This window comes from Megalobrama amblycephala, linkage group LG11 (genome assembly GCF_018812025.1).
Source record: "Megalobrama amblycephala isolate DHTTF-2021 linkage group LG11, ASM1881202v1, whole genome shotgun sequence".
In the NCBI taxonomy this organism is placed as follows: Eukaryota; Metazoa; Chordata; class Actinopteri; order Cypriniformes; family Xenocyprididae; genus Megalobrama; species Megalobrama amblycephala.
In genome coordinates, this window is record NC_063054.1 from 24,010,488 (window position 1) to 24,034,937 (window position 24,450).

General features: G+C 37.7%; 1 protein-coding gene across 2 annotated transcripts; it reads left to right on the top strand.

Moving 5' to 3' along the window:
* Nucleotides 1–1,797: 1,797 nt before the first annotated feature.
* Nucleotides 1,798–23,127, top strand: LOC125278082 (apolipoprotein B-100-like). 2 transcript variants are annotated; one of them, XM_048206878.1, is made up of 28 exons: nucleotides 1,798–1,920; nucleotides 7,224–7,253; nucleotides 7,515–7,618; nucleotides 7,709–7,854; nucleotides 7,937–8,084; nucleotides 8,169–8,321; nucleotides 8,419–8,543; nucleotides 8,631–8,716; nucleotides 8,801–9,254; nucleotides 9,340–9,454; nucleotides 9,547–9,693; nucleotides 9,799–10,010; nucleotides 10,084–10,279; nucleotides 10,380–10,556; nucleotides 10,664–10,867; nucleotides 11,005–11,172; nucleotides 11,257–11,462; nucleotides 11,549–11,728; nucleotides 11,836–11,945; nucleotides 12,030–12,237; nucleotides 12,411–12,586; nucleotides 13,026–13,186; nucleotides 13,294–13,403; nucleotides 13,526–13,899; nucleotides 13,994–20,029; nucleotides 20,152–20,257; nucleotides 20,375–20,561; nucleotides 21,912–23,127. In XM_048206878.1, the coding sequence occupies exons 1-28, from the start codon at nucleotides 1,866–1,868 to the stop codon at nucleotides 22,815–22,817; spliced, it is 11,280 nt and encodes a 3,759-aa protein (XP_048062835.1). In that variant the 5' UTR covers nucleotides 1,798–1,865; the 3' UTR covers nucleotides 22,818–23,127. The 2 variants fall into 2 exon arrangements, with proteins under 2 accessions (XP_048062835.1, XP_048062836.1); XM_048206879.1 differs by having other exon boundaries at nucleotides 22,339–22,563.
* Nucleotides 23,128–24,450: the final 1,323 nt, after the last annotated feature.

Consider the following 24,450-nt stretch of genomic DNA (forward strand, 5'->3'; position numbering starts at 1 on the left):
CAGTGCTGGGTAATAATAATAAGTCCATATTACATTACACATTTAAGGTAATTTATTTTATTTACAGACATTTTTTATAATTTAATAATAATTATAATTTTATAATAATAATTATATATATTTTTGTAATTTATTTATTTAAAGAAAATGTATACCATTCTTTGTTATCAACAACATTAAGTATTACATTACATCAGGGTTTCCAAGACTGAGGTTCGTGAAGGAACTGCAGTGTGGTTGTGAGTTGAATGGAAAGCTATTAAGTAATTAAATCATAAACATTTAAAATTAAAATAAATCATTTTAAAATAAAAACAATTAAAATAAAACACTTACAAAATATATTTTATTTGTTTACCCGCATGTCACGTGACCATTAACCGACAGCAGAGAAACGTGAATTTAATTTTATTATTATTATTGTTATTATTATTATAATTATCATTGAGTAATTTTTAATATTAACCTAACTTATTGACTTAAAATCTCAAGGAGTATGTAAGTAAATATATTAGGTCAAAGAGGTTCAGCTGACAAAAAAGTTGGGGAATGCAATTCATATAAATATGAAATGATGTGAATTGATTGAGCGGGATTGAATGGTTGCAGGATTGCAGTGTTGAGAAGATACTTCTTAAAAGTGAAATGAACTGTAAATCAAGTGATCAAATGCTGTGTGGGTCTCAGTTTTCAGTGATAAGCACATATGGTGTATGTATGATTCCACAAACCTGAAAGACCTTCTGAAAGTATATAAGCAGGCTAAAGAGTAGTAGTGGGATCAATGAATTATGAAAAAAATATGAAAAACGTGTAATCATGTAATCAATCAAAAAAGCAACTGCCATCTGATTACAAGCATTTTAAAATGTAATATAATCTAATTTATTCATTAACCTTTCCAGTCAAAACATAAGGCACAAAATGAACAATTCATTTCTCCAAAAGCACTTTTGAATTAATTTTGATCACACACCTCTAAACAATCAATACATAAAATGTTCATCACAATATCTTCCTCGTGATGATTATAATGATGTGTAGGGATCAGTTTTAGTATCACTTTTGTCTATCCATGAAGACTTGCGTGGACAAATGTGATGAGTATTTACCCACAACAGAAAATAAGAGGTGCATAGAGTGCATAAAGTAAACAGGACAAAAGGGCAGAAGGTTTGATCATTTATTTCAGTGTCTATATCAGTTTAGTCATCTCTGATTGGTAATACCCTCGGAAAAGGATGTCAAAATAAATGCTGTCTAATAAATATGTGGGTCTAAGATTAGTAATTCTTCTTTTGGTGCTTAATGTCCTACTTTGCATCACCATAAGTAAGAAGACATGAAAGAGACAGGCTTCTGCCATCACATTTCACAAGAGGAGCCGCATGGAAATTGTTGAGATGCTACATGTTTAAAAGGTAAATTAGATTTTTTTTTTTTAATAATTATTAACCTTTCAGTCATGCAATGAGTGTTCATTTTTAAATACATCAAATTGTGAAAAAGGGTAGATGAATTAAATAAATCAATTTTCTCTGTATATCAATAAGAGGTTACACTGAAGGAATACACTAAATGAATCAATTAATCAACCCAAAAGAGCAAGCAAAGCAAGTGTTCCTTGAAAAAGCATTTTCTCTCTATTTGAAAGAGCATTGACATTACATGAAAGAGTTGCCTTTGTCCTGCCACAGAGGCACAACATATGAACTTTGGAGTGGGGATTTTACTTTTTGCAACTACTATCTCTCCTCCCATTCCTACAAGAACTGTCTTAATATATAAGGCCATTGACAGCAGTAATACAGCAGATTCCATCTGAATACGCAACGATCTAAGGAAAGAGCTTAACTGAACCCATCATGGGGGACACTAAGCTCTGCCTTTTGCTGCTTCTATGTGCAATAGCCATGACAAGTAAGTACTATTGAGGCTTTGTGACTGGTGGAATTTGTTTACTAATATACTTTTTAATAATATATTTGTCAGATTGTTGTTGAAAATAAGAATTAATTCTTAAGTGTCTTGCCTGGTTTAAAAAAAAAAAAAAAAATGTTTATCAGTCTTATTTTTTTAAAGAAAATGGTGGTGCATAATATCTTTAATCAGGACAGAGCAGTGAGGTTGATTTTTTTGTTTCCAATTAAGCAAAATCAATCTACGTGCTAAGAGTGTAATAAGTACAATACACTGATTTTTAGAGAGCTCCACATCGTCACTACTGGCACCAAAAATAGCCAGGATTGGGTCTGGATCTAGCGGTTTTCCCAATACCTTTGATAGTAATTGCAAAAACTGAAATCCAATAATTATGAATATTAGGACAATTCCAGAACATGTGTCCTAGTGAGGCTGGTGTTTGACTGCATCTGTCACATATTGGGTCCACCGAAGAAAACATCTTTGAGAGCTTTAGTTTAGACAGGTGAAGTCTATGTAAGATCTTGAATTGTATTAAACCATGTCTAATGCACAAAGAAGAAGAGTGAACCCGTTCTTGTGCTTCTTCCCATTGCCAGTCTGCAATATTTATTCCAAGATCATCTTGCCATGCTGTTCTTAAATGCTCTAATGAAACATTGCATTCCAACTGTGATAATTTATTATATATAATGGATATTCTTTCTTTAATAAATGGATCCTGTAAAAACAGTCGATCTGAGAGATTAACGGTTCATTAAGGAATGATGATAAATTCTTTTGAGCAAAACTGTGAGCTTGTAGATATTTTAAAAAAAAAGTGAATTAGGTAGATGGAATATCTGTTGTAACTGTTGAAATGTTGGAAAGCATTTATTAATAAACAAATTTTGGAAGGAACGTATTCCTTTTATGAACCAGGTCTGAAATATTGAATCAATTTGGGAAGGGGGAAATGAATGATTAGCAAAGGACTTAAAATAGAGCATGTCTGCCATTTAAAGTGCCTTCTTATCTGGTTCCAAATTTTGAGTGAGTTGGAAACCACCAGATTACCTAGCTGAGTTAGAGTGGGGGCAGACAAAGGTGAATAAATTAAAGCTGGTCAAGAGGAAGGTGAGCATGAATTATTTTCCATATCACACCACTCTATTGATCCTTCCTGTAAGCCAAATGAGAGTGCTCTTATATTACATGCCCAGTAATACAACTGGAAATGAGGCAGACCCATCCCACCTTTCAGTTTAATCCTCTGTAAATATATCGTCTTGAGTCTGGGGGTTTTGTTATTCCAAATAGGTTGGGTGATTATTCTATCCAATTTTTTTTTTAAATGATTTAGTAATGTAAACTGGGATACACTAATTAATATTAATACATATTAATACGACCTGCTAAAGAAATAAAAAGTTTGGACCATTTCTTAAAAATCTGTTGTGTGTATTCATACAACTTCAGAATATTTTCTTTATAAAGCATAGAAAAACATTTAGTTATGGTAATTCCTAGGTATTTAAATGAGTTTACTATTTTTAAAGGAAAGGAGGAAAGTGTTTCAAATTGGTCCTTAGGGTTGTTCGGAAACGTAACACTTTTTGAAAAATTAATCTTGTACCCTGAGATATTCCCAAATTTAAGATTGACACTGATTGGTTGGCACTGATTGTAAGGGGTTGGAGATGTAAACTAAAAAGTCATCAGCATATAATGAAACTTTGTGTTCTTTTCCCCCTCTCATTATTCCACTATAGGCTGTAGATGCACGTAAAGAAATTGCTAAGGGTTCTATTGCTAAAGCAAATAGCAGGGGTGAAAGAGGGCAACCCTCTCTTGCAGAGCGATTTAATTGAAAATAACTAGAGTTATTATTGTTTGTTTGTAAAGAAGCTTGGGGGTGGGCATATAACAATTTAATAAATGAAATAAAATTAGAACCAAACCCAATTTTTTCCAGAGTGGCAAAGAGGTAATCCCACTCAACCCTATCGAATGCTTTTTCTGCATCCATAGAAATAAGTACCTCGGGTTGGGTGGGATTGGAACTAGGTGTGTATATAATATTTAATAATCTTCTAATGTTAAAAAATAAGAAGCGATTTCTGATGAATCCTGTTTGATCCATGGAGATCACAGTTGGAAGAGCTTTTTCAAGACGAGTGGCCAAAACCTTGGCCAGTATTTTGTTATCAACATCAAGAAGACTGATAGGCCTATATGAACCAGGGTCTAAAGGGTCTTTATCTACCTTGTGTATTAAATAAATATTTGCCTGATAAAATGTTGGTGGTAAACAGCCTTTCTCAAGTGATTCATTAAAGACCTCTAAAAGTAATGGAGAGGTTTGTTCACTAAAGGTTTATAAAACTTGGTTGTGAAACCGTCCGGACCTGGGGCCTTTGAACTTTGCATATTGTATATCACTTGTTTTATTTCATTAATAGTTAGCGGTTGTTCCAAGATATCCCTGTCTTCCATACTTAAAGATGGAATGTCAAGTTATTCAAAAAACTGCTCTATACATGCTGGGTCATTAATAGATTCTGAAGAGTATAATTTGACATAAAATCTCTTAAAAATATTATTTAATTCCTGTGGGTCAAATGTACTTTATATTTTCTAATTTCCGTTATCAGTCTTGATGCTGCAGTTTCTTTAATTTGCTGAGCCAGGAGTTTACCTGCTCTCTCTCCATGCTCATAATATGTGGCTTTCGCCCACATCAGCCAATCAGTAGTCTCTGAGGTGGAAAGTAACTGAAATTCTGACTGGAGAGAGAGCCACTTCTTATACAATTCTGGTGAGGGGGAAGTTGCATACTCACAATCTATTTCTAGTATTCTGTCCGTTAATTTCTTTTTTTGTTCTTTACGCTGTTTCTTGATCGAGATACTATGAGAAAAAATTTGTCCGCGCATATACACTTTAAATGCCTCCCAAATTGTGGATTTGGAAACATCAGTCATATAGTTTGTCTCTAAATACAATCCAATTTGAGCTTTGGTTTGTTCTACAAATACCTTATCTGCCAATAAACTATTATCAAACATCCATTTAATAGTGTCATATTTGGTTTCAAATAATATCTGAAGACCTAGGGGGCTATGGTCTGATAATACCATTGCTTCATAATCACAATGTAAGACCACTGACAAAAGTTTATAATCAATTTAAAAAAAAAATCTATCCTGGAACAGGAGTGATGGACGGGTGAGAAAAAATGAATATTTTGTTGGTTTGGGAAGATAAATCGTTTGTAACAATTTGGCTGATTTAGCTGGGGGTACTGTTCTACTTGAAGATCTGTCAAAGAATGGGTCTAATAAAAAGTTAAAGTCATCCCCAATTATCAGTTGATGAGTATCTAGGTTGGGCAAAATGTTGGATGATACGGATGATATAAATTGTTCATCATCTATATTAGGGGCATATATATTAACTAACAATATTAGTGTGTTATAGAGTTTTCCTGCTACTATAACATAACGCCCATTGGAGTCAGAAATAACTTTTGTAATAATTGTATACATTTCTTTATAAGTATTGCTGTGCCTCTAGACTTAAAGTTAAAATTTGAATGAAAGATTTGTCCCACCCTCCTTCCTTTTAATCGGCCATGGTCTTGGTTCCTTATTTGCGTTTCTTGTAAAAACATGATATCTGCCCCCAGTCTTCCCAGATGAGCTAATACATTACCCTGTTTAATAGCCCCATTAAGGTCAGGCTAATTTCAGGCTAAGACACTCGAAAAGTACTGTAAAGAGTGGCTTTTGTAGAGGAGGGGGGAGAAAAAAAAAAAGTGCCAATTTGTTTTTCTTAACTTCGAACAACATGAACAGTTTGAAAAAAAGCTCCATTCACTTTCTCAGATTGAGAGTTATACAAAGAAGAACAGAGCAAGTTTAGAAATCCCTTTTTACCCATCATTCCAACAAAAAGGTTAGCAATCAATCTGACTTCCCACTTAGCTCCTTTCTAGAAACAATAAAGAAAAAAATGCTCCATAGACCTATTTACACTTTTGTGGTTCTTTCACTTTAACATAGTCAGTGGTTAAGTTACAGTTCTTTTCCTGGTGAACTTGACTGATATATACTTAGTCACTATAAGAGTCCAGAGATGTGTTTAAATGATACGAGTCTTTGCTTGCATGCTGTAAATGATAACAGATGCGGCATCTCAGCCTATCAAATAGTATAGACTTACAGTTCGGCTATCTGGTTTGAATTTTCTTCTCGATAAATTTCTCAGCTTCTCGAGGGTGTTCAAACATGTACCTGATTCTGTCCACAGTGATTGCCAGTTTGGCTGGGTAGAACAAACTATAGTTTATCCCGGTGGCTCGCAGCTTGGCCTTCACTGGATTGAATGTGGCGCGCAGTTAGCCAACTTCTGGACTCATATGTGTACCGGTGATCCCTTGTAGTAGAGACAGCCTATATTTCTCAACAGCTTCAGATTTTTTTCCGTGTCAGAATAATAGTGAAAACGAGCAATTATTGCTCGGGGCCTCTCTCCCGGCTTCGGTTTTGGCGGGAGTTCCTTTCTGATTGCACTCAGTGAAATAGGAGAGTCATCGTCTTGTATTTGTTTGTCCATTTTTCTTTCGCTGTTTTCCGTCTTCGTATTACGCTGGATTGTCGATGTAACTTTTTTGCACGAGCTTGGTTTCATGTCGAAATATACATAGCAAAGACTCCTTAACAAAAGTTTTACACGACTGACTAGTCTATTGAGCAATTATCACTTATTTATTCGAGAAGCTCCCTTTCTCTGCTACGCATTCCATGCAGGCGGAAGTGGAAGTCATGCTTCAGTTCTAATCATACTTATTTGTTTTTATGCTATGGAAAACAGTTTAAAATATTTTTGTAGGCTACATCAGTATTAAACATAAAAAAACACAGATGATAAATATAAAACAAAATAGTGCTTCTGTTGTCATCTTGTATTTATCCATTAATTATTTTTGGTGTTTTTTTTTTTTTATATATATATTTTTATCTATTGTTGTTAAAGGGATAGTTTACTCAAAAAATGAATATTCTGTCATCATTTACTCACCCTCAAGTAGTTCCAAACCTGTATGAATTTCTTTGCTCTGTTGAACACAAAAGAAGATATTTTGAAGAATATGGGTAATCAACCATTTGATGGGCCCTATTGACTTCCATAGTATAGAATTTTCATTTTTGGGGTGAACTATCCCTTTAAAGAATAATATTAAATTGTATTATATGGTACTGTTAAAGTTTTGATATTGTTTGTATAGTACTTTATGTTTATACTGTTTTTCACTTTAGATGCTCAAAACGAGGAATTTTCATGCCTTTGTAAGTGCCATACTATTAACATTTTTTGAGAAAATATAATGTCTAAGAAATTTTATATGGTATACATTATGTAATGATCTTTATCAGGAAAAATAAAACAAATAAGAAAACCATCTCCTTTAAGTTATGAGTTACTATAATAGTAAAATTTGTTTATTTTCTTTAGAATTTATCATTTCATTTAAGAAAAGCAATCTGATGTTGTGGAGTAGAGTCATATATGAGTGTTCTGATGTTTAAGATGTGATTGTGCTCCCCTAGTGGCCAAAAGGTACAAGAGCTTTAACAAGTATGAATACACCTACGAAACAGAGTCTCTAAATGCCCTGAATGGAGCAATCAATGGCCCCAAGGCCAGATGCAAGGTATAAATGTTGACGCTGTGAATATTTTTAAAAAAAATCTTGTTTTTTTTCATAAAACTTATAATTTCATAAATATTCTCTTTTAAACAGGTTGAAATTGAGGTCCCTCGCACATGTAGCTACATCTTGCGCACAACGGAGTGTGCATTAAGTGAGGCGATCGATGTTGATGCAGAAGGAAATCCTATCTTTGGGCCATCTGCTGGTGCAGATGCTTTCAAGGCTGCCATGGAGAAGTATGTTTCTCAAGGCATTCTACACTGAGCAGATAAGAAGTAGCTGATCATGTTAAATAAACACTGACATCTCATTTCTCAGGAACCCATTGAGGTTCACCATTGAGGGAGACGATGACATCAAGTTGTTTCCAGAGGATGATGAACCAGTCAACATTTTAAACATCAAGAGGGGTCTAATCTCTGCCCTTGCAGTGCCTGTGTTGGAGGAGGACAGAAACAGGAGAATGGTCAGTCATTCACTATAAATCTTGATAACTTTCAAAAAATTGATATACATTGACTAATCCTTTACAACTTTTCCCCAAAACCAGCCCACCATCTACGGTATGTGCAAGACAGGCTACTCCGTGAACTCCAGAGAAGACATTGCCACTGATGTCACCCTCAACAGAGACCTGTCTAAATGTGACAATTTCAGGCCTGTCAAGGACCACACTAGTCCCCTGGCCCTTATCACAGGCATGGTAAGTCATCCAGTCTTTGAATAATACAAAATAACTGTGTGCTGGATATCTAATGGTTTCAGTAATGTGCTAACTTGCTTTCTTTTTCATCACACAGCACTACCCACTTGCTCAGCTCATCAGGAGTAGCCAAACCTGCAACTACAAGTTTGATAATGCACAGAAGCATATGACATCTGCTTCCTGCACTGAAAACCACATGCTTGTGCCTTTTTCTTACAAGTGAGTTCATTGACAACTACATGTGTTTTTGATTTTTGACAGATCGTTTGTTTTATTGCTCTGCTAATTCATTCTGATAATCAACAGAGGACAGTATGGAGTTACTAATGTAGGAAAGCAAGTCTTGACACTGGTGGGAGTGTCTGTGCACAACGACAGAATCTTTGACCACGGTAATTATTCATTCACACACTTAAATTAGCATGCATTTAGAGTGAGCAGAAGTAACCATGTTCTCTTGGTTTACCCACCTATAGATGTAGCCAACATGAAGACCCTGCACCTCGACGGCAGCATTGATTCAGTTCATCCAATTCAGGATAAAGATGCCATGCTGTCTGTTCTAAGAGAACTGGCTGGCCTTTCTGAGACCAACAATGGACATAACAGAGCCCATCTGGCTCACAAGCTCATCGCTACAATCCGCAAAATGAATGCTGAAAGCCTGAGCGCTGGTCTCCCGGAGGCCCTGGAGATTTCTCGCCCCCTGGTGTACCAGGCGTTGTTCCAATGTGGCACGCCAGAATGCACCAGTGCCATCTTGCAGGTTCTCAGAACCTTTGACCGTTCCTCAGTAGAGATTGATGCTGCAGTGTATGCAATGGGCATGGTACCCAACCCATCTGGAGACATTGTCAAGGAAATTCTGGAGATGGCCAAATTCAAGGCTAGTAAGCCCATCTACTATGCTCTCAGCAATGCTGTCAGGAGGTGAGAAAACAAGAACAACACAACAAAAATCCTGTTGTTTGATCTATATGTGAATTTAAACTTTCATTCATCTGTCTTTTCCAAGGCTGTATGAAGCTGAAGGAAGTGTCACCCCTGAGATCCAGGCAGTCGCAGATTATGCCCTTGAACAGATTGGCGACTGTACAGGGAACCAGGAACATGTGTACTTGTCCCTGAGGGTATGCTCAACCTATTCCATTAAGCATGCTTCACTAAGTTAAAAACAACAGCTGATATGTGGATATTGAAATATATACTTGAAATCTCTTAGATCATTGGAAACATGGCTGTTGCCATTGGAGCTACAAGCCCTGCTCTGAAATCAGTGGTTATCCAATGTGTAAACCAACCTGCTGCATCCACTGAGGTCCAGCAAGCTGCTATTCAAGTTTTTAGACTCACTTCTGTCCCCGACGAGGTAAACCAGATATATGAACAATTAAAAACACTAAATATAAGTAAATGTAAAGTAATTTTAATAAATTTATGTTTGACTGACTTAAACTTGCTATATTTGTATCAGGGCAGAGAGGTGCTGATGAAGGTCATTTTTGATGCTGCTGCTCCGATACCAAAGCGTATTGCTGCCTATCTCATTGTGATGAAGGACCCTCAGCCCTCTGAACTGGCTCAGCTGGTTGCTGCTCTGCCTAAAAATGAAAACTGTCAGGCTATGAGCTTTGTTAACTCCCATATCAGCAACATCCTGAGCTCCACAGCACCAGAGACTAAGGAGTTAGCAGAAATCGTAATACATTTAAACATCCAGAGTATAAAAACTGTATCTAATTTCTCTTCTACTTCTCAGACTTAGGAAGAAGATTCTCAATGCCCTCCAAGGAAATGAGATCAGATCTGTCACAGATCCAACAAAATACTCTCGCAATTACAAGATTGGATCTCTAGAGGGAAATGTGATCTTCGAGTCTGAAGAACTTCTGCCCAACGAAGTCATTCTGGAAATGACCATGAATGCTTTCGGATATGACATAGACATGTTTGAGGTACAAGATTATTCTGCATTCTTAAATTTTCTCCCTTCTTTTTACTCTGGTTGTAAAACCAGTATATTAATGTGATTTTATTTGTTGTTCTTACTTAAAGATTGGATTGAATGGTAAGGGACTGGAACCTACTGTTGATGCCCTGATTGGTATTGATGGATTCTTCCGTGACACCATGCAGAAGACCATTAACTATGCAGCTGACAAAGTGCCCCGGGGCAATGACATTATGCAGAGCATGTTCCCAAGCCTATGGGATAACATAAAGATGCAAAAGGTCTTTCAAATCGGCTGTATTTCACATTATGAATTTCCACATTTTGCAACATTGATGGCATTCTCTTTGTTTTGGTTTATCACTCATATACCCTTCTCACTCTATAGGCCCCCCAGAGCATCATCAAGGAAATAATCAATAATGTGAACAAGCTCATCCAGAAACTGAAGGTTCAGGATAATCCAGAGGCTATGATCTACCTGAGGCTTCTGGGTGCTGAACTGGGTTATCTCAAAACCAAGGATATGGAAAACATGGCCTACTCTGCTTCTTTGCTGACTGAAAGACTCTTAAATATGTTCCCTACTGATGTAAGTGAACTGCTTTAAAACAAATATTAGTGTTTAGCAAATCTGCCATGCTCTAAAAAAACAAAATAATGGTGAAGGTTATGGTCAAAGGTCTGCGTGTACTTTCATGGTCAAATATATAATTATTTGTTTTACAGTTCATAAGGAACCTTTTCTCAAGTGTAAACAACAACCTTTTCCTACACTACGTCTTCATGGACAGTGAGTTTTATCTACCTACTGGTACCGGAGTTCCATTAAGAATTGCCCTGTCTGGTACTTTTGCTCCAGGAGTGAAGGGAGGACTGAAAATTGCTCGTGAAATGGTATGGGTCTAGCTTTTTTTTTTTTTTTAACTTGAGTTTTACAAGCTATACCTAAGTAACCTATTTCTTTGTCTATTCACATAGAGCGAGATGGCATTCATGCCATCTGCCGGAGTTGAGTTTGTGACTGAAGTTGGGGCTCTCTTACCTGAATATGTTGAGTCTGGCCTGGAGATGCATACTAACATCTATCATGAGAGTGGTCTGAGTGTAAAGGTTGCTGTAACCAACAAGCAGTTCAAGCTGACCATTCCCACACCCCAAGCTCCAACTACACTCATCAGTGTGACGTAAGATGTTTCTATTATCACCGAAAAGTATCACATTGCTCTGAAGACACATTATCGGAATTCTGAATTTTATTTTCTCTGCACAGCAACTCTTTGTTCTCAGTGACTGGAACAGAAACCAAGACCATTCCTCCCATGATGGAACATGTGAACGCAAAGAAATGCACTCCTTTCTTCCCTGGTTTTAAGTACTGCAGTGCCATGCAATATTCTAATGCCTTTTCCAGTGATGCTTCCCCCTATTTCCCCTTGACTGGTGACAGCAAGTAAGGGAAATACTTGCTTGTTTGTTTGTTTGTTTGTTTGTTTGTTTATTTGTCTGTTGTCTTGCTTCTTTATCAATGCTAAAAGTTGAATACTGACCTGTATTTAGATTTGCCATTGAGATCCACCCAACTGGCGAGGTTTCTGCATACACAGCTACTGTCGACTATGTATATGAAAACAAGGTTGACACGGTGACTTTTGGTCTGATGTCAGAAGGTAAAGCATTGTTTCACAAAATAATCCCTTATGATGTCTGGACATTTTCATCAACTGAAATGTTGTTCTTATTCCATATAATAGGAATATCATTTGAGGGCACAGCCAAACTGATGTTCGACAGACAGAAATACAGCATCTCGGCTGATCTCCAACTTCCTGACTACGACCTGGAAGCTGGAATTCGAGTTCATGCTGTTGACCGTGAAACTCAGAGCAGGGCCACACATTCCATCCAGATTGACTTTATTAATAAGAACATCCCCGAGGCATCTCTTGTTGCCCTTGCCAAGTATGCACATCTATATTAAATATGTTCAAAAGTTAAAAAAACAAAAAAAACAAAAAGTGAAAAAAGTGAAAAATATGCTCTTAGAATATGTTCTAACAATAACAAATATTTTTTTATTATTATACATTGTACAAATAACCTTTGGGGTTTTAAATTTTCTCTTCAATCTTTAGGACAGAGTCAATGAAGGACGCCATGCTGCAGGTTCAGCTGCTCGTTCCTAATTTTCAGAGTGATGCTAAAGTAACTGCAAAACTGAAATGTTCTGAGGTCCTTACAGTTGAGCTTGAGAGTGCCCTTATGCTCCCTGAGATGACGAATTCTATTCAGAAAGTCATTCTGAAATACAGTAAATTTTTAAGCTTTCATTCTAAAACTAAAAGTATGACAAGATCTCCAGATGCACAACAATTTCAGATAAAACAAAATTCAGAATTCTAGAAATGGCTCCCTTTCATTCATGAGTTCAGAGAATTTGAATTGAATTAGTAATGACCCAAAGAAAGATGATGTGCAATTTCAAGTTCAATTAGTAACTTTTATCCCAGACAGCAACATAGTGTTGCCCAGATTCGGCCCACATCTGGTACATGTGGATTACATTACGTTGCTGTAAACATTACGTTACGTTACGTTACATTACGTTGCTCTCTTAAACTTTAAGTCTGTAAGGCAAACATTAAAATATATACATAAGTGGGATTATTTGAATGTCTTGGGAATTTTAAAATTCAGCAAGGAAACCGTAAGTCCTCTGAAATAATAACTAATTTTCATGTTCTTTTTAGATGCGGATAAGATTGAGGCTGAGGTCACTTCTGATTTCAGCACTGAGATTCACAACACTATTCCAATTGATGCCATCAAAGCCAGAGTCAATGATCTTCTTGACCAGCAGACTGGCACATCTGGGATGAAGATCCGTGATGTCTTGATCCAATCAGCTGAGGTAAATTCAAATTAAATCCTTAGTTCCCCAAACCTATAAATTCATACAAACCATAAAAATACAGATTACATAATTTAGAATATAACACTATATCCATAATCATCTAGGCTTCAAATGCCTACCTGGAACAATTTGCTGCTGACATCCCATATGTCCAGGGCTTTAGGATTCCTGCCCTCCCAGAATTCACTTTCCCTAAGACGCTGTTCCTGAATGCGTGAGTGAATTAAAAATATAACAATTCATTTTAAAATGCAGAAACAAGAATTATGTATACAATTATACACATACTAACATCAAGTACATTCATTTTTTTTCTTTCTTTTTTTTTTTTAACAGTGAGGGGGCTGCTAAATACAAATTTGGCCAGAATTACTACACTATCTCCATTCCCATTCCTCTTGGTGGGAAATCTCCTGGAGATTTTAACTTCCCTGCTGCCCTGACCACACCAAACCTGGTAGTACCTCAGCTCGGCCTGGAGGTAGCGTCCATAAGCATTCCTCTTCCAGAGATCTTTGTTCCTGAGAGGCTGTCTGTGTCACTGCCTCTCATGGGAATGGCAGAGGTGTCCAGCAAGCTGAGCAGCAACTTCTATGACATGGAGGCAACAGCTTCTGCTGGCAGGGAACTTGATGAGAAACCAAGCTATTCTGCCAAGATTGAAGTCACTGGAACAAGCCCAGTGGATCTCCTCTCTTTTAAAGTAGAAGGTACTTGTAATCTTTGTTTGCAGCTATATTTTTCCTAACCACATTCTGTAATCTGTAATGAAATGCTAATTACTTGAATGTTATTCTGCTTTAGGATCAGCTTTAGTGACAGGCACACCTGGAGAATCTTTGAGGGCTGAGATGAAATCATCTCTTGATCACAAGCTCATTCAAGCCAATGTTACTTATCTTGAGGAAATGACAATTGACAAAAAAATCAAGATGAAATCAAGCAGTATAATTGAGGCAAACAGTCCCTTGGGTCTAAAGATTTCTCTGGAACACACAGGCCAGGTTGGATTTGATGATGAGATCTTCGGAGATGGAAACCTGATGGGCTCCATCAAGGCTGGTCCTCTGAATGGTGAAGTTGCTCTCAGGCAGTCACTTATCCTACTCCCTTTCAGGCCAGAGGTGAAAATTGATTCCTCTCTGAAAGTAGATTCAAATCATTTCCAAGCAGAGAACATGATTGAAGCAGCATTTGCCAATGGAGAGCTCTCTGTCGTATCAAAAACAACTGCATTTGAGGACATACTGGTGCATGATGCTGAAGTTACCTATAAAGAGTCTCTGCTTGCTCTGAAGTCAGAAACAAGAGCAAAGGCTCTCGGTCTGAACATCCAAAATGTAGCTGAGGCTAGTGCTAGCCTTGATTTGGTTAACATTAAGATTGACACTAGCATTAACTCTGCTGCTGGAAATAGCATCCGTTCCCAGTTTACAGCAGCACTAAATGGCAATGGGCTGAATGTAAAAGGTGATGCGTCCACATATCTGGTTGAACAAACAGCTTCCCATATTTGCAGCCTATCCTTGACCAGAGATGGCCTGGCCACGAGTGGCACAACCTTACTGAAAAGCCCTCTTATCCCTTTGTCATTTGAGAACAAATTCAATGGAGCCCTTGACTCTTCAGAGCTTTCATTGTCAGTTGAGACCAAGGGTAAATTAGTAGAACTGACAATTGAAAATAGAAATTCTCTGTCTGCTTCCCTGTCCTCTGTAGCTTTCACCTCTATAGCAAAAGCTAATACCAATGTTGGAAAATATAAGCATGACCTCTCCCTTCAGATTGAGCCATTTAGTACTTCAGTGAAAATCAATAATCAACTGGATGTTCTGGACATGAACCTGATTAATGAGGCTCAGTTTAAGGCACTTCCATACAAAGCTGAACTGACTGGCATTTGGAAGCTTGCCTCTGGTGAAGATGAGCTGAAGCACACATATGAGATCAGATATGAAGATCTGGTTGCCACTGCCAAGTGTGGTACAACTGGAAAACTCATGGGATCTCACATGAGCCATAACACAGAAATCGAGGTTGCTGGACTTTCACTCACATTCGGCAGTGATGCTCGTCTTAACTCACAGTACCTACGCTTCGATGGTAACTTTCATGCCACTGCTGTTCCCTTCAGATTCAATGTTGATGCCATGGCCAATACAGATGGTGAATTGTATCTGTATGGAAAACAGATCGCACAAGTTTACACTAAATTTCTTATGAAGGTAGAACCACTTGCTTTTGCACACTCACACGAATGCAGAGTCTCAACAACTCACAATCTGGACAATGGTCTATCAATTAAAACAATCCTTGATAATAAGATTGACACTGTGCTCAACCCATCTGAGCAGAAGGCAACAGTGAGAGTAAAATCTGAGGTCAACAACCATATCTTCAGCCAAGATGTAAGTGCTTACAATACTCCTGAAAGACTTGGATTAGAAGTGTCTGGATCCATCATGACAAACCTCTTCAACAGAGTTGACTCTGACAACCAAGACCACTTTTTCTCAGCCTTCCTAAAATATGATAAAAACACTAACAGTCGTGCCATCAGCCTGCCATTAATTGAGCATTTTCCTATGGTCCTGCAACACATGAAAATTACAATTTTGAGGACTGCCGAAGCCATGCAGTATTATATCAACAAAGAAGATATTATTGCAGAGATTGAGAACCTGGCCAAGTACATTAGTGAATTTGTAAAGGAGCTAAATCTGGAGAGGAGAATTGTCAAGATCAGCGAGGACCTGGTTGCTCTCTATGAGAAGTATGGAGTTACTCTGGATGACCTGGAGGCCTGTCTGATTAATCTAAATCCTCTTGTGATGAACCTAGTCTCTGAACTGGACACTCGTGTAGAAGAGATAGAAAAATATGTGAGGGAAATGATCACAAGTGGCACACTATCTGACACTGCAATACAGAGACTAACAGAAGAACTGAATTCATTCAATGAGAAATATGATGTCAGAGACATTGTTCTTGCTGTCATTGAGGCTATTGAAAATGTAATTGAGCAGATTGATGTAATGAGACTGAAGGGCAGTGGCATTGCCCTCTTGCAAGATCTTGAGGAACAATATGCTATTAAATCTAAACTGGAGGAGATTGTGAGTGAACTGAAGCAGTTTGCTGCAAACTTTGACCAAGGAAAGTTCATTGAGGATGTGAAGAACTTTGTTACCTCTGCCAGCTTCCGAGACTATGCAAACAATTTGGTGGCTCAAATCCCTACAGAAGAAATCAGCAAGACTGTTGAAAAAGCAAAACAATTGTTTACTGTACTGGGAAGCAGCTTGAATGCCTTCTACAGCAACATGAGACAAATTCTGGTGAAATCTGGTGTTGACAAGAAGATTGAAGAAATTCTGAAAAAAGTTGATGAGCTAATCAAGAAGTTCAATATTGAACAAACTATTGAGGCTCTTGCTAGCACTTTGAAATCTATTCTGATCCCTTTCATAGAGCTGCTGGATAAGGCTGTCACTTACTTGAAAACAACAGAGGTAAAGGAAATCACTGAGCATTTGAACAACTGCTTAAACCAATACATCGGATATATTAGATCATTTGACTACAATGCGTTTGTGGATGAAGCCAACCAGAAAATCAAGGAAGTAATAAATGATCTTTACACCATGAGTTTGTCACTTGAGATCTGGCAAAAGCTTGAGGCAATCAGAGAATTTGTCGATTATGCTCTATTATCTCTTAGTGCTTGCCTTGAGGAGCTGAGATCAGTCAAAGTTGTAGATGTGGTTAAAAAATTCAAGGACATTGTTGATAGTACAGTCTACATTGACATCGAGGCACTTACAGAAAGCCTCAGGAAGAGACTTACAGACATGGATATTAGAGAAGAAATCCTCCAGGTCCTGAATCAATTGAGTGGTATCTACACTAAGGTTGTGGCCATTGCAACAGACGCATGCAGTGCTGTTATGGAAGTAATCCAAAACATCCTTAAAGATCAGGCAATTGTCAATGAGTTAAAGCAAATCTGTGATGGAGTCAAAACAGGACTGAATTCAACAGCTGAATTCAAGATACCATCTTTCACTTTTCCACTCACTGACCTTGTTGTTCCCCCCATAAAAATAAGTTTAGAAAAGCTTGAGGAAATCAACCTCCCTTCTACATTGATTGACCTTCCAGAGTTTACTATTCTGCAATATTACACTGTTCCATCAATCAGAATAGAGTATGATGATATCAGGCAGGGACTATTAGACATATTGAACTTCATTGCCAACTATGAAGTGCCATCTGCTGATGCCATCTTTGGAGACCTTAGAATTATCTACCTGCCAGACATCTCTGCCATCACACTGCCAGAGATCAGTTTTCCAGAGATCTCCCTCCCTGAAATTCCTAAATACATTACTAAGCACAAATTCTCAGATCTGAAGATCCCAGAATTCACACTCCCTGCAGTCCCTAATGAGGTCATGATGCCATGCTTTGGAAAGCTGTATGGTGAGGTTAGAGTCACCATTCCAATTTTCAACATGAGAACTACAATGGAATTCTTAAATTCTACTGAAAGTGCAGAAACCCTTCAATTTACCGGGTACATTACCTCACATGGATCATCTGAATATGACATTCTTAAATACAGCTTGGATTCTACAGCTCGGGTTGCCATCCCTAAGATGAGTCGTGTGATTGTTGCTGAAACTCTGAAGATCACTCACAGTGTCCTAGCTGTTGATCATCAATCCTCAGTGTCACTCTATGGCTTCTCAGCCCAAGCTACGGCCAAGAGCACTGTGAAGATAACTTCTGCCTCCTTTAGTGCTAACATTGTTAACATGGCTTTCTTTGCACTGGAGGATGGAATGTCTGCAAATATTAAAACAACATATGATGATAAGGTAAACATTCCTGCACTCTCATGGAACAGTGACCAATCTTACACCAATGACTTCACACTTAAGCAGGAAGGTTTAAAAATCCTTCTGACCATGGAAGAAGAAGTCAAGGGCCAAATATCTGTGAGTGATGAGTCTGATGATATCACCATAAAGAGTACCTCAACTATAACTATTACTCCAACAACAGCCCAGCTAACCATTTCTTCAGATAGCAACAGTAGTGTTTTAAAATTCAAACAGAGAATACATGCTGAAGGTGTTGCCCTGAGCTACATTGACTTTAATGCTCGTATTGAAGGTAATTCTGCTTCCGAATCCACTTACTTGCTGGATGCTTCTGGAAAGGCTAATCTCAGAGAAATGAAGGTAGAGATGAAGGCAGACTATGACACAAAGTTTGATGGATTGCTCAGTGGTACCTTTTCCAGTGCCTTCAACATCTTAGTGCATCCCTTTGAGGTGGTCCTTGATTTCCACAACCAGGCTAATACTAAGCTCAGCTTCATAGAGCAATCTGCCAAGATTGATCTTCAGAATAATTATAATGTTCTTCTAAATAATGATGTGCAGAAGTTGAGCACTGTGGCAAATGTTCGCTTCAACCAGCACAGATACAGTCACAACTTTACAGTTGCCAACAACAGAGATGAGGCTAGCATTTACACAGCAGTAAATGGAGAGGCCAATTTGGAATTCCTAACTACCCCATTCAGTATTCAACCTATCCAGTTTGAAACCCTAATTATGATTGTTGACACTCCAGAAATCAGCAACATCAACCTATATGAACAAACTGGCCTTAAGCATCTGTTGACCAACTTTGACCAGGCCATTGATGTAGATGCAAAGATTGTCTATCAGAAGAGCAAAGTTGCACCCATTATTGATCTCGGTCTCATTAATGTCACTCCTCTGGGCGATTTAAAATCAGAGTTGTCTTTCAAGTCCTCTATATTCAGCCTTAATGCTAATGCTGGAATCTATGAGAAGGATAACCTGTTAATTCGATTTGGAGCCATTACTGCCTCTGAGTTTGAGGGACTGAAGTCAAAGATTGAAGGAACCAGCAGCCTAAGCACGAAAAGTGGATTAAAAATAGCCAATTCTGTATTCCTAGAAAATTGTCACATTGCAGGAACCCATGAAAGCACTGTAACTATGAACCCAGATAACTTTGAAGCTGCACTGTCTGTGATCACAGCTGCAAATATCAACCTACCTATACTCACAGCTAAAGCCAACCACCAACTTACTGCTGACAACAAGGCCCATCCAAAAGCGGATTCAACTTTTACGATAGAGTACACCTTTGACATTCCCATTATTAAGCTTGTTGGTAGGGGAAATGCTGAAAACACCTTAAAAGGTGAAGGAACTTCTTCATTTATCTCTGCTGAGACTCTCTTAAAGGGTACCATTGATGGAACATTCCTAGACCGTGGTATTGTGAAGGGAGCTCTGAATTATGATGAATCCATCTATATGAATGGTAATAATTTGCAATATGCTCTTAAGACGGTTGGCGATGGCAACATGAATTATGGAGATCTAAAGGTGGCATTTGATGTGGATGAAAGCCTGTCTGTGGAGACAGCTATTGAACATGTTTATACTATGCTGAAGTTTTCTTCCAAGAACGAAGCAAATATTGGAGGTTTCAACACAAAGGGAGTTCATACTGGCCAAGCCACAGTTGATCTGGATCTTCTGAAGTCACTGGTGGCTGATGTGAAAATTGATTTGTCTCAACCAAGTACCTTTGGTGACCTTAGCATCTCTGAGAAGGTGGTAGTGGAGCTCAGTGTATCCAAGCAGAAAATTGATTACACGTCAAAAATCATCTCTCCAGTGTACACCATAGATGTTGTTGCTAAACTAGACGGTAGCTCCCCAGACTACAAAACTGTTCTCAAGGCTACAGCCACATCACCAGTTGTGTTGCTGGAGTACAGTCTTGACAGTAAGTGTCTGCAAAGACAAATAAATCAATAAACATGTATCATTCAATGATACTAATATTTACTAAGAAGAAATGAAGAATTGGCAGTGTGATTAACTCATATTTGCTTTGACACAAAACAGGCTCTATGAGTACTACAATGGAGAACGATGCCCTGGTTGTAGGAGCTAATGCTGTACTTACACATGCTGACTTTACGATGGATATCAGCAATGTTATTCACAAGGGGTAATGTGTTCTGACTTTTTATTGAATTAAACTAAAAAATATTGAATTATGCTTACAAGTATTCTTTAGTTTATAACCAATTATGTTTGTAAATCTTTATTATTATTTCTGGTTTAGTGATCCTAGCCATACCCTGAATATAGACATCACCAGCCCAACATTCACTGATGTAAACGTTCGCTATGCTGCTCGAAGAGATGGCATAAGTGCCTCGGTTTCTACACTGACAACTGGCCACCTTGGCTTCCAGCTTCAAGGAATGATTCCATCCCAGATCAATGCGAGACTCTACAGCCGTTTTGCTGTAAGTGGCATTTCTTTTGTTAATCTTTAAAGGTGCCCAAGAACGTTCTTTCACAAGATGTAATATAAGTCTAAGGTGTCTCCTGAATGTGTCTGTGAAGTTTCAGCTCAAAATACCCCATAGATTTTTTTAAATTAATTTTTTTAACTGCCTATTTTGGGGAATCATTAACAATGCACTGATTTACACTCAGCGCCGCCCCCTTAAATCACATGCTCCCTGCCACACCAGCTGTCGACTATATTACAGTGCATTTACAAAGTTCACACAGCTAATATAACCCTCAAATGGATGTTTACAAGATGTTCGTCATGCATGCTGCATGCATGCTTCGAATTATGTGAGTAAAGTATTTATTTTGATGTTTACGTTTGATTCTGTATGAGTTTGAGGCTATATGCTCTGTGGCTAACGGCTAATGCTACACTGTTGGAGAGATTTATAAAGAATGAAGTTGTGTTTATGCATTATACAGACTGCAAGTGTTTAAAAAATGAAAATAGCGACAGCTCTTGTCTCCGTGAATACAGTATGAAATGATGGTAACTTTAACCTCATTTAACAGTACATTAGCAACATGCTAACGAAACTTTAGAAAGACAATTTACAAATATCAGTAAAAATATCATGCTATCATGGATCATGTCAGTTATTATTGCTCCATCTGCCATTTTTCGCTGTTGTTCTTGCTTACCTAGTCTGATGATTCGGCTGTGTGCAGCTCCAGACGTTAACTGGCTGCCCTTGTCTAATGCCTTTTATAATGTTGGGAACATCATGGGCTGGCATTATGCAAATATTGGGGCGTACACCCCGATTGTTACGTAACAGTCTGTGTTATGTTGAGATTCGCCTGTTCTTCGGAGGTCGTTTAAACAAATGAGATTTATATAAGAAGGAGGAAATGATGGGGTTTGAGACTCAGTGTACTGTATGTCTTTTCCATGTACTGAACTCTTGTTATTTAACTATGCCAAGGTAAATTCAATTTTTGAATCAAGGGCACCTTTAAACCCGAACTATTAACTCATGCTAACAACTTTTGCTGTCTGTTTTTTGGTTATACTTACATAATTTTACTTTTTTAATTTTTTAATTTTTTGCTGATTTTCTATATCTATATTGGGGGTGGCAAACTCCAGTCCTGGAGAGCCACAGTCCTGCATAGTTTAGCTCTAACCCTGATAAAAACTCACCTGCCTGTAGCTTCCTAGTAACCCTTCAAACCTTGATTAGCTTGTTCAGGTGTGTTTGATTAGGGTTGGAGCTAAACTCCGCAGGACTGTGGATCTCCAGGACCGGCATTCGCCACCCCTGATTTATATTGTAATCATTGTGTTTTTTTTGCAGTCTGCACCAGAAGATGATGTTGACATTCTGATCATCAGAGCTGCACCAAAGGGAGATGAAAAAGTGCTTTTGGTCAGCTACAATTTACAGGCTGCATGTAATGTGTCCATAGGCTTGATAAACAGGCTACAGGATATCTCATCCAGTGTTACTGGATTTGCGGAAAAACATGGCATCATTATTGCAGATGACAGACTTGACTTGATTCTTCTTGAATTAAATAAAGTCTTAGTATATGCCGAAAATGCTGCTTTCTGGCCCAGCCCAGAGCTCAGTGAGCTATCTAAACTGTTCAGAAATGTAGTTGTTACGTCCCAAATGTACATCCAGTTCTTGATTAATACTGTCATTGACTTCCTGAGAGAGACCAACTACAAACTGCCTGGAATGGAAGCTACCCTGTCTGATATCAAATTTATAATTGCAGAAATGCTGGAGAAAATTGCCAACAACCTGGAGATATATTTCCTTCCCATCATGGAGAACTTCAACACAGTTGAAATGACGTTTCCTTCTGGTAAGGTCATCACTGTAGCCGAGGTCCAAGAAAATGTGAGAAGTAACATGAAAATTCTCCTAGCTATGATATCAGATATGATGCCGCAATTGGAAAGCCTTGATGTCTTTCTTGAGAAACTGGGACATACAATTCAAAAGGTTGTTGATAAAGCACAAGAACTTGTGGACAGCATGAAGTCTGACATCTTAGAAGCTGTTGCTGCTCCATGTAACAGTTTCTTCAAAAAGTTGATGAGTTCTATTCAGGAAATTGCAATGTTCATCATCTTCAATGTTTTTTTTCCTTTAGGTCAGTTATTTGACTACCTTTCTACTGAATATGAGGAAGTGCTTAATGCAAATAATGGAATACAGCAAATTGAGCTTCCTTTCCCCTTTTTCCAGTAAAATGGTCATTCTGAACAAACAGTCATTGAAATAAATACTATCATCTTTTGAAATTAACATTCTTAAATGGGCATTCAAGCCATTGGACACTCATCTGAAGTGCAGTACCAACATGTTTAAAAAGCACTCACTGATGCCATACATGCCGCATTAATATGCTGTTGTATTATTCTATTTGTATAAATGATGACTCAAATATTAACCTAGGTATCAAGTACAAAAAATGTCAATTGTGACATTTCATCCTTGTTCTGTATCTTAAATTAATGGCATAATGGATGAGGCTAAATAAAGAACTTTTATTATGCAATACTATGCATCTCTTCATATTTTTTTTTTTTTTTTTTTTCAGTGATAGTCTGATGATCTGGGCTGCATTTCTCAAAAGCACTGTGAACTAAGTTGATTGTAGAGACATTTGGTTCCTGCACAGTTTAGCTAATTACCTGTATATATTATTATGAGCAAAAGCACGTTTCTTCCTCAACAACAAAGATACAGTGTATGTTATTATTAACTGTGATGAGCACACTGTTAAAATGTGACTTATACTGGTTAGTTTGATGCACTTTTAATATAATGCTTATAAACAGCTGTTTATTACGGAGCCCCTAAAGGGACATGGTGGTAGAAAAAAAAAAATGGGAAGGAAGGAAATTTTACTTGGTGGTGGAAAAAAAATTTGGGATGGGAGGATTTTTTTTTTTTTTTTCAAATCTTTTGCGTTCCCTCGCAAAGATTGCGTTCCCTCGCAAAGATGTTTTGCGTTCCCTCGCAAAGATTGCGTTCCCTCGCAAAGATATTTTGCGTTCCCTCGCAAAGATGTTTTGCGTTCCCACGCAAAGATGTTTTGCGTTCCCTCGCAAAGTTATAATCGTTCCCTTGCTGTGAGCTCAGACAAACACTTCCTCTTTAATGTCCCGCTGGCTGGCAGTAGTGTTTTAGTTAGTAACATACCTTAATAATGCACACAAATAATGCGCGGCTCATAGAGTTTGAACTTGTTGGACTCAAAAATGAATGCAGTCAGTGCTTATGTCAAGCAGTTCGGTTGGTAATATATTCACAGATTCGAGCTTCCCGGATTAATAACTCGTGAGCTAAACGTTGTTAAAACACAAATGCAGCTACTTCCAATCATAGTAGCCTAGACAACAAGCTACAACAACCCAATTTTCCTCAAATGTGTTTTATAATAAATTGGTCTCTATGAGCAGGCGGCGGAGATACACGCCTGAAGGGACCGTCTGAAAAGTGCAAAACCCGAAACCCTTTTGCTCATTTTATATTACGAAAAATACTCAATAACTTCACTGTAACATACTGTACTGGCACCAAATTCAGTTCATACATCACTGCTCTCCTGCTGGTTATAGGTACTACAACACTTAGTTTGGCAAGTAGCACTTAAAGGCCTTCTTTACACAAATGATGTTGGTACACAGCTTACATACAACAGCTTTTGCATGATAATGGCTTACTGGATTTGATGGCATTACAATTTATTTAATATTTTTACTAATAACAGTTAAGTTATTATTATATTATTTTATTTAATAATTAATAATCATAAACGTTATGCATTTTTTTTTTTTTTTTTTTTATTAAACTAAGTGTTGGGTTTTGCACTTTT

Excerpts from the sequence above, each read along its gene's own strand:
- LOC125278082 (XM_048206878.1), top strand. The coding sequence starts at position 1,866 with ATGGGGGACACTAAGCTCTGCCTTTTGCTGCTTCTATGTGCAATAGCC. Across the intron at positions 7,855-7,936 it reads TTCAAGGCTGCCATGGAGAA|GAACCCATTGAGGTTCACCA; the intron begins GTATGTTTCTCA and ends CTCATTTCTCAG. Across the intron at positions 9,255-9,339 it reads CTCAGCAATGCTGTCAGGAG|GCTGTATGAAGCTGAAGGAA; the intron begins GTGAGAAAACAA and ends GTCTTTTCCAAG.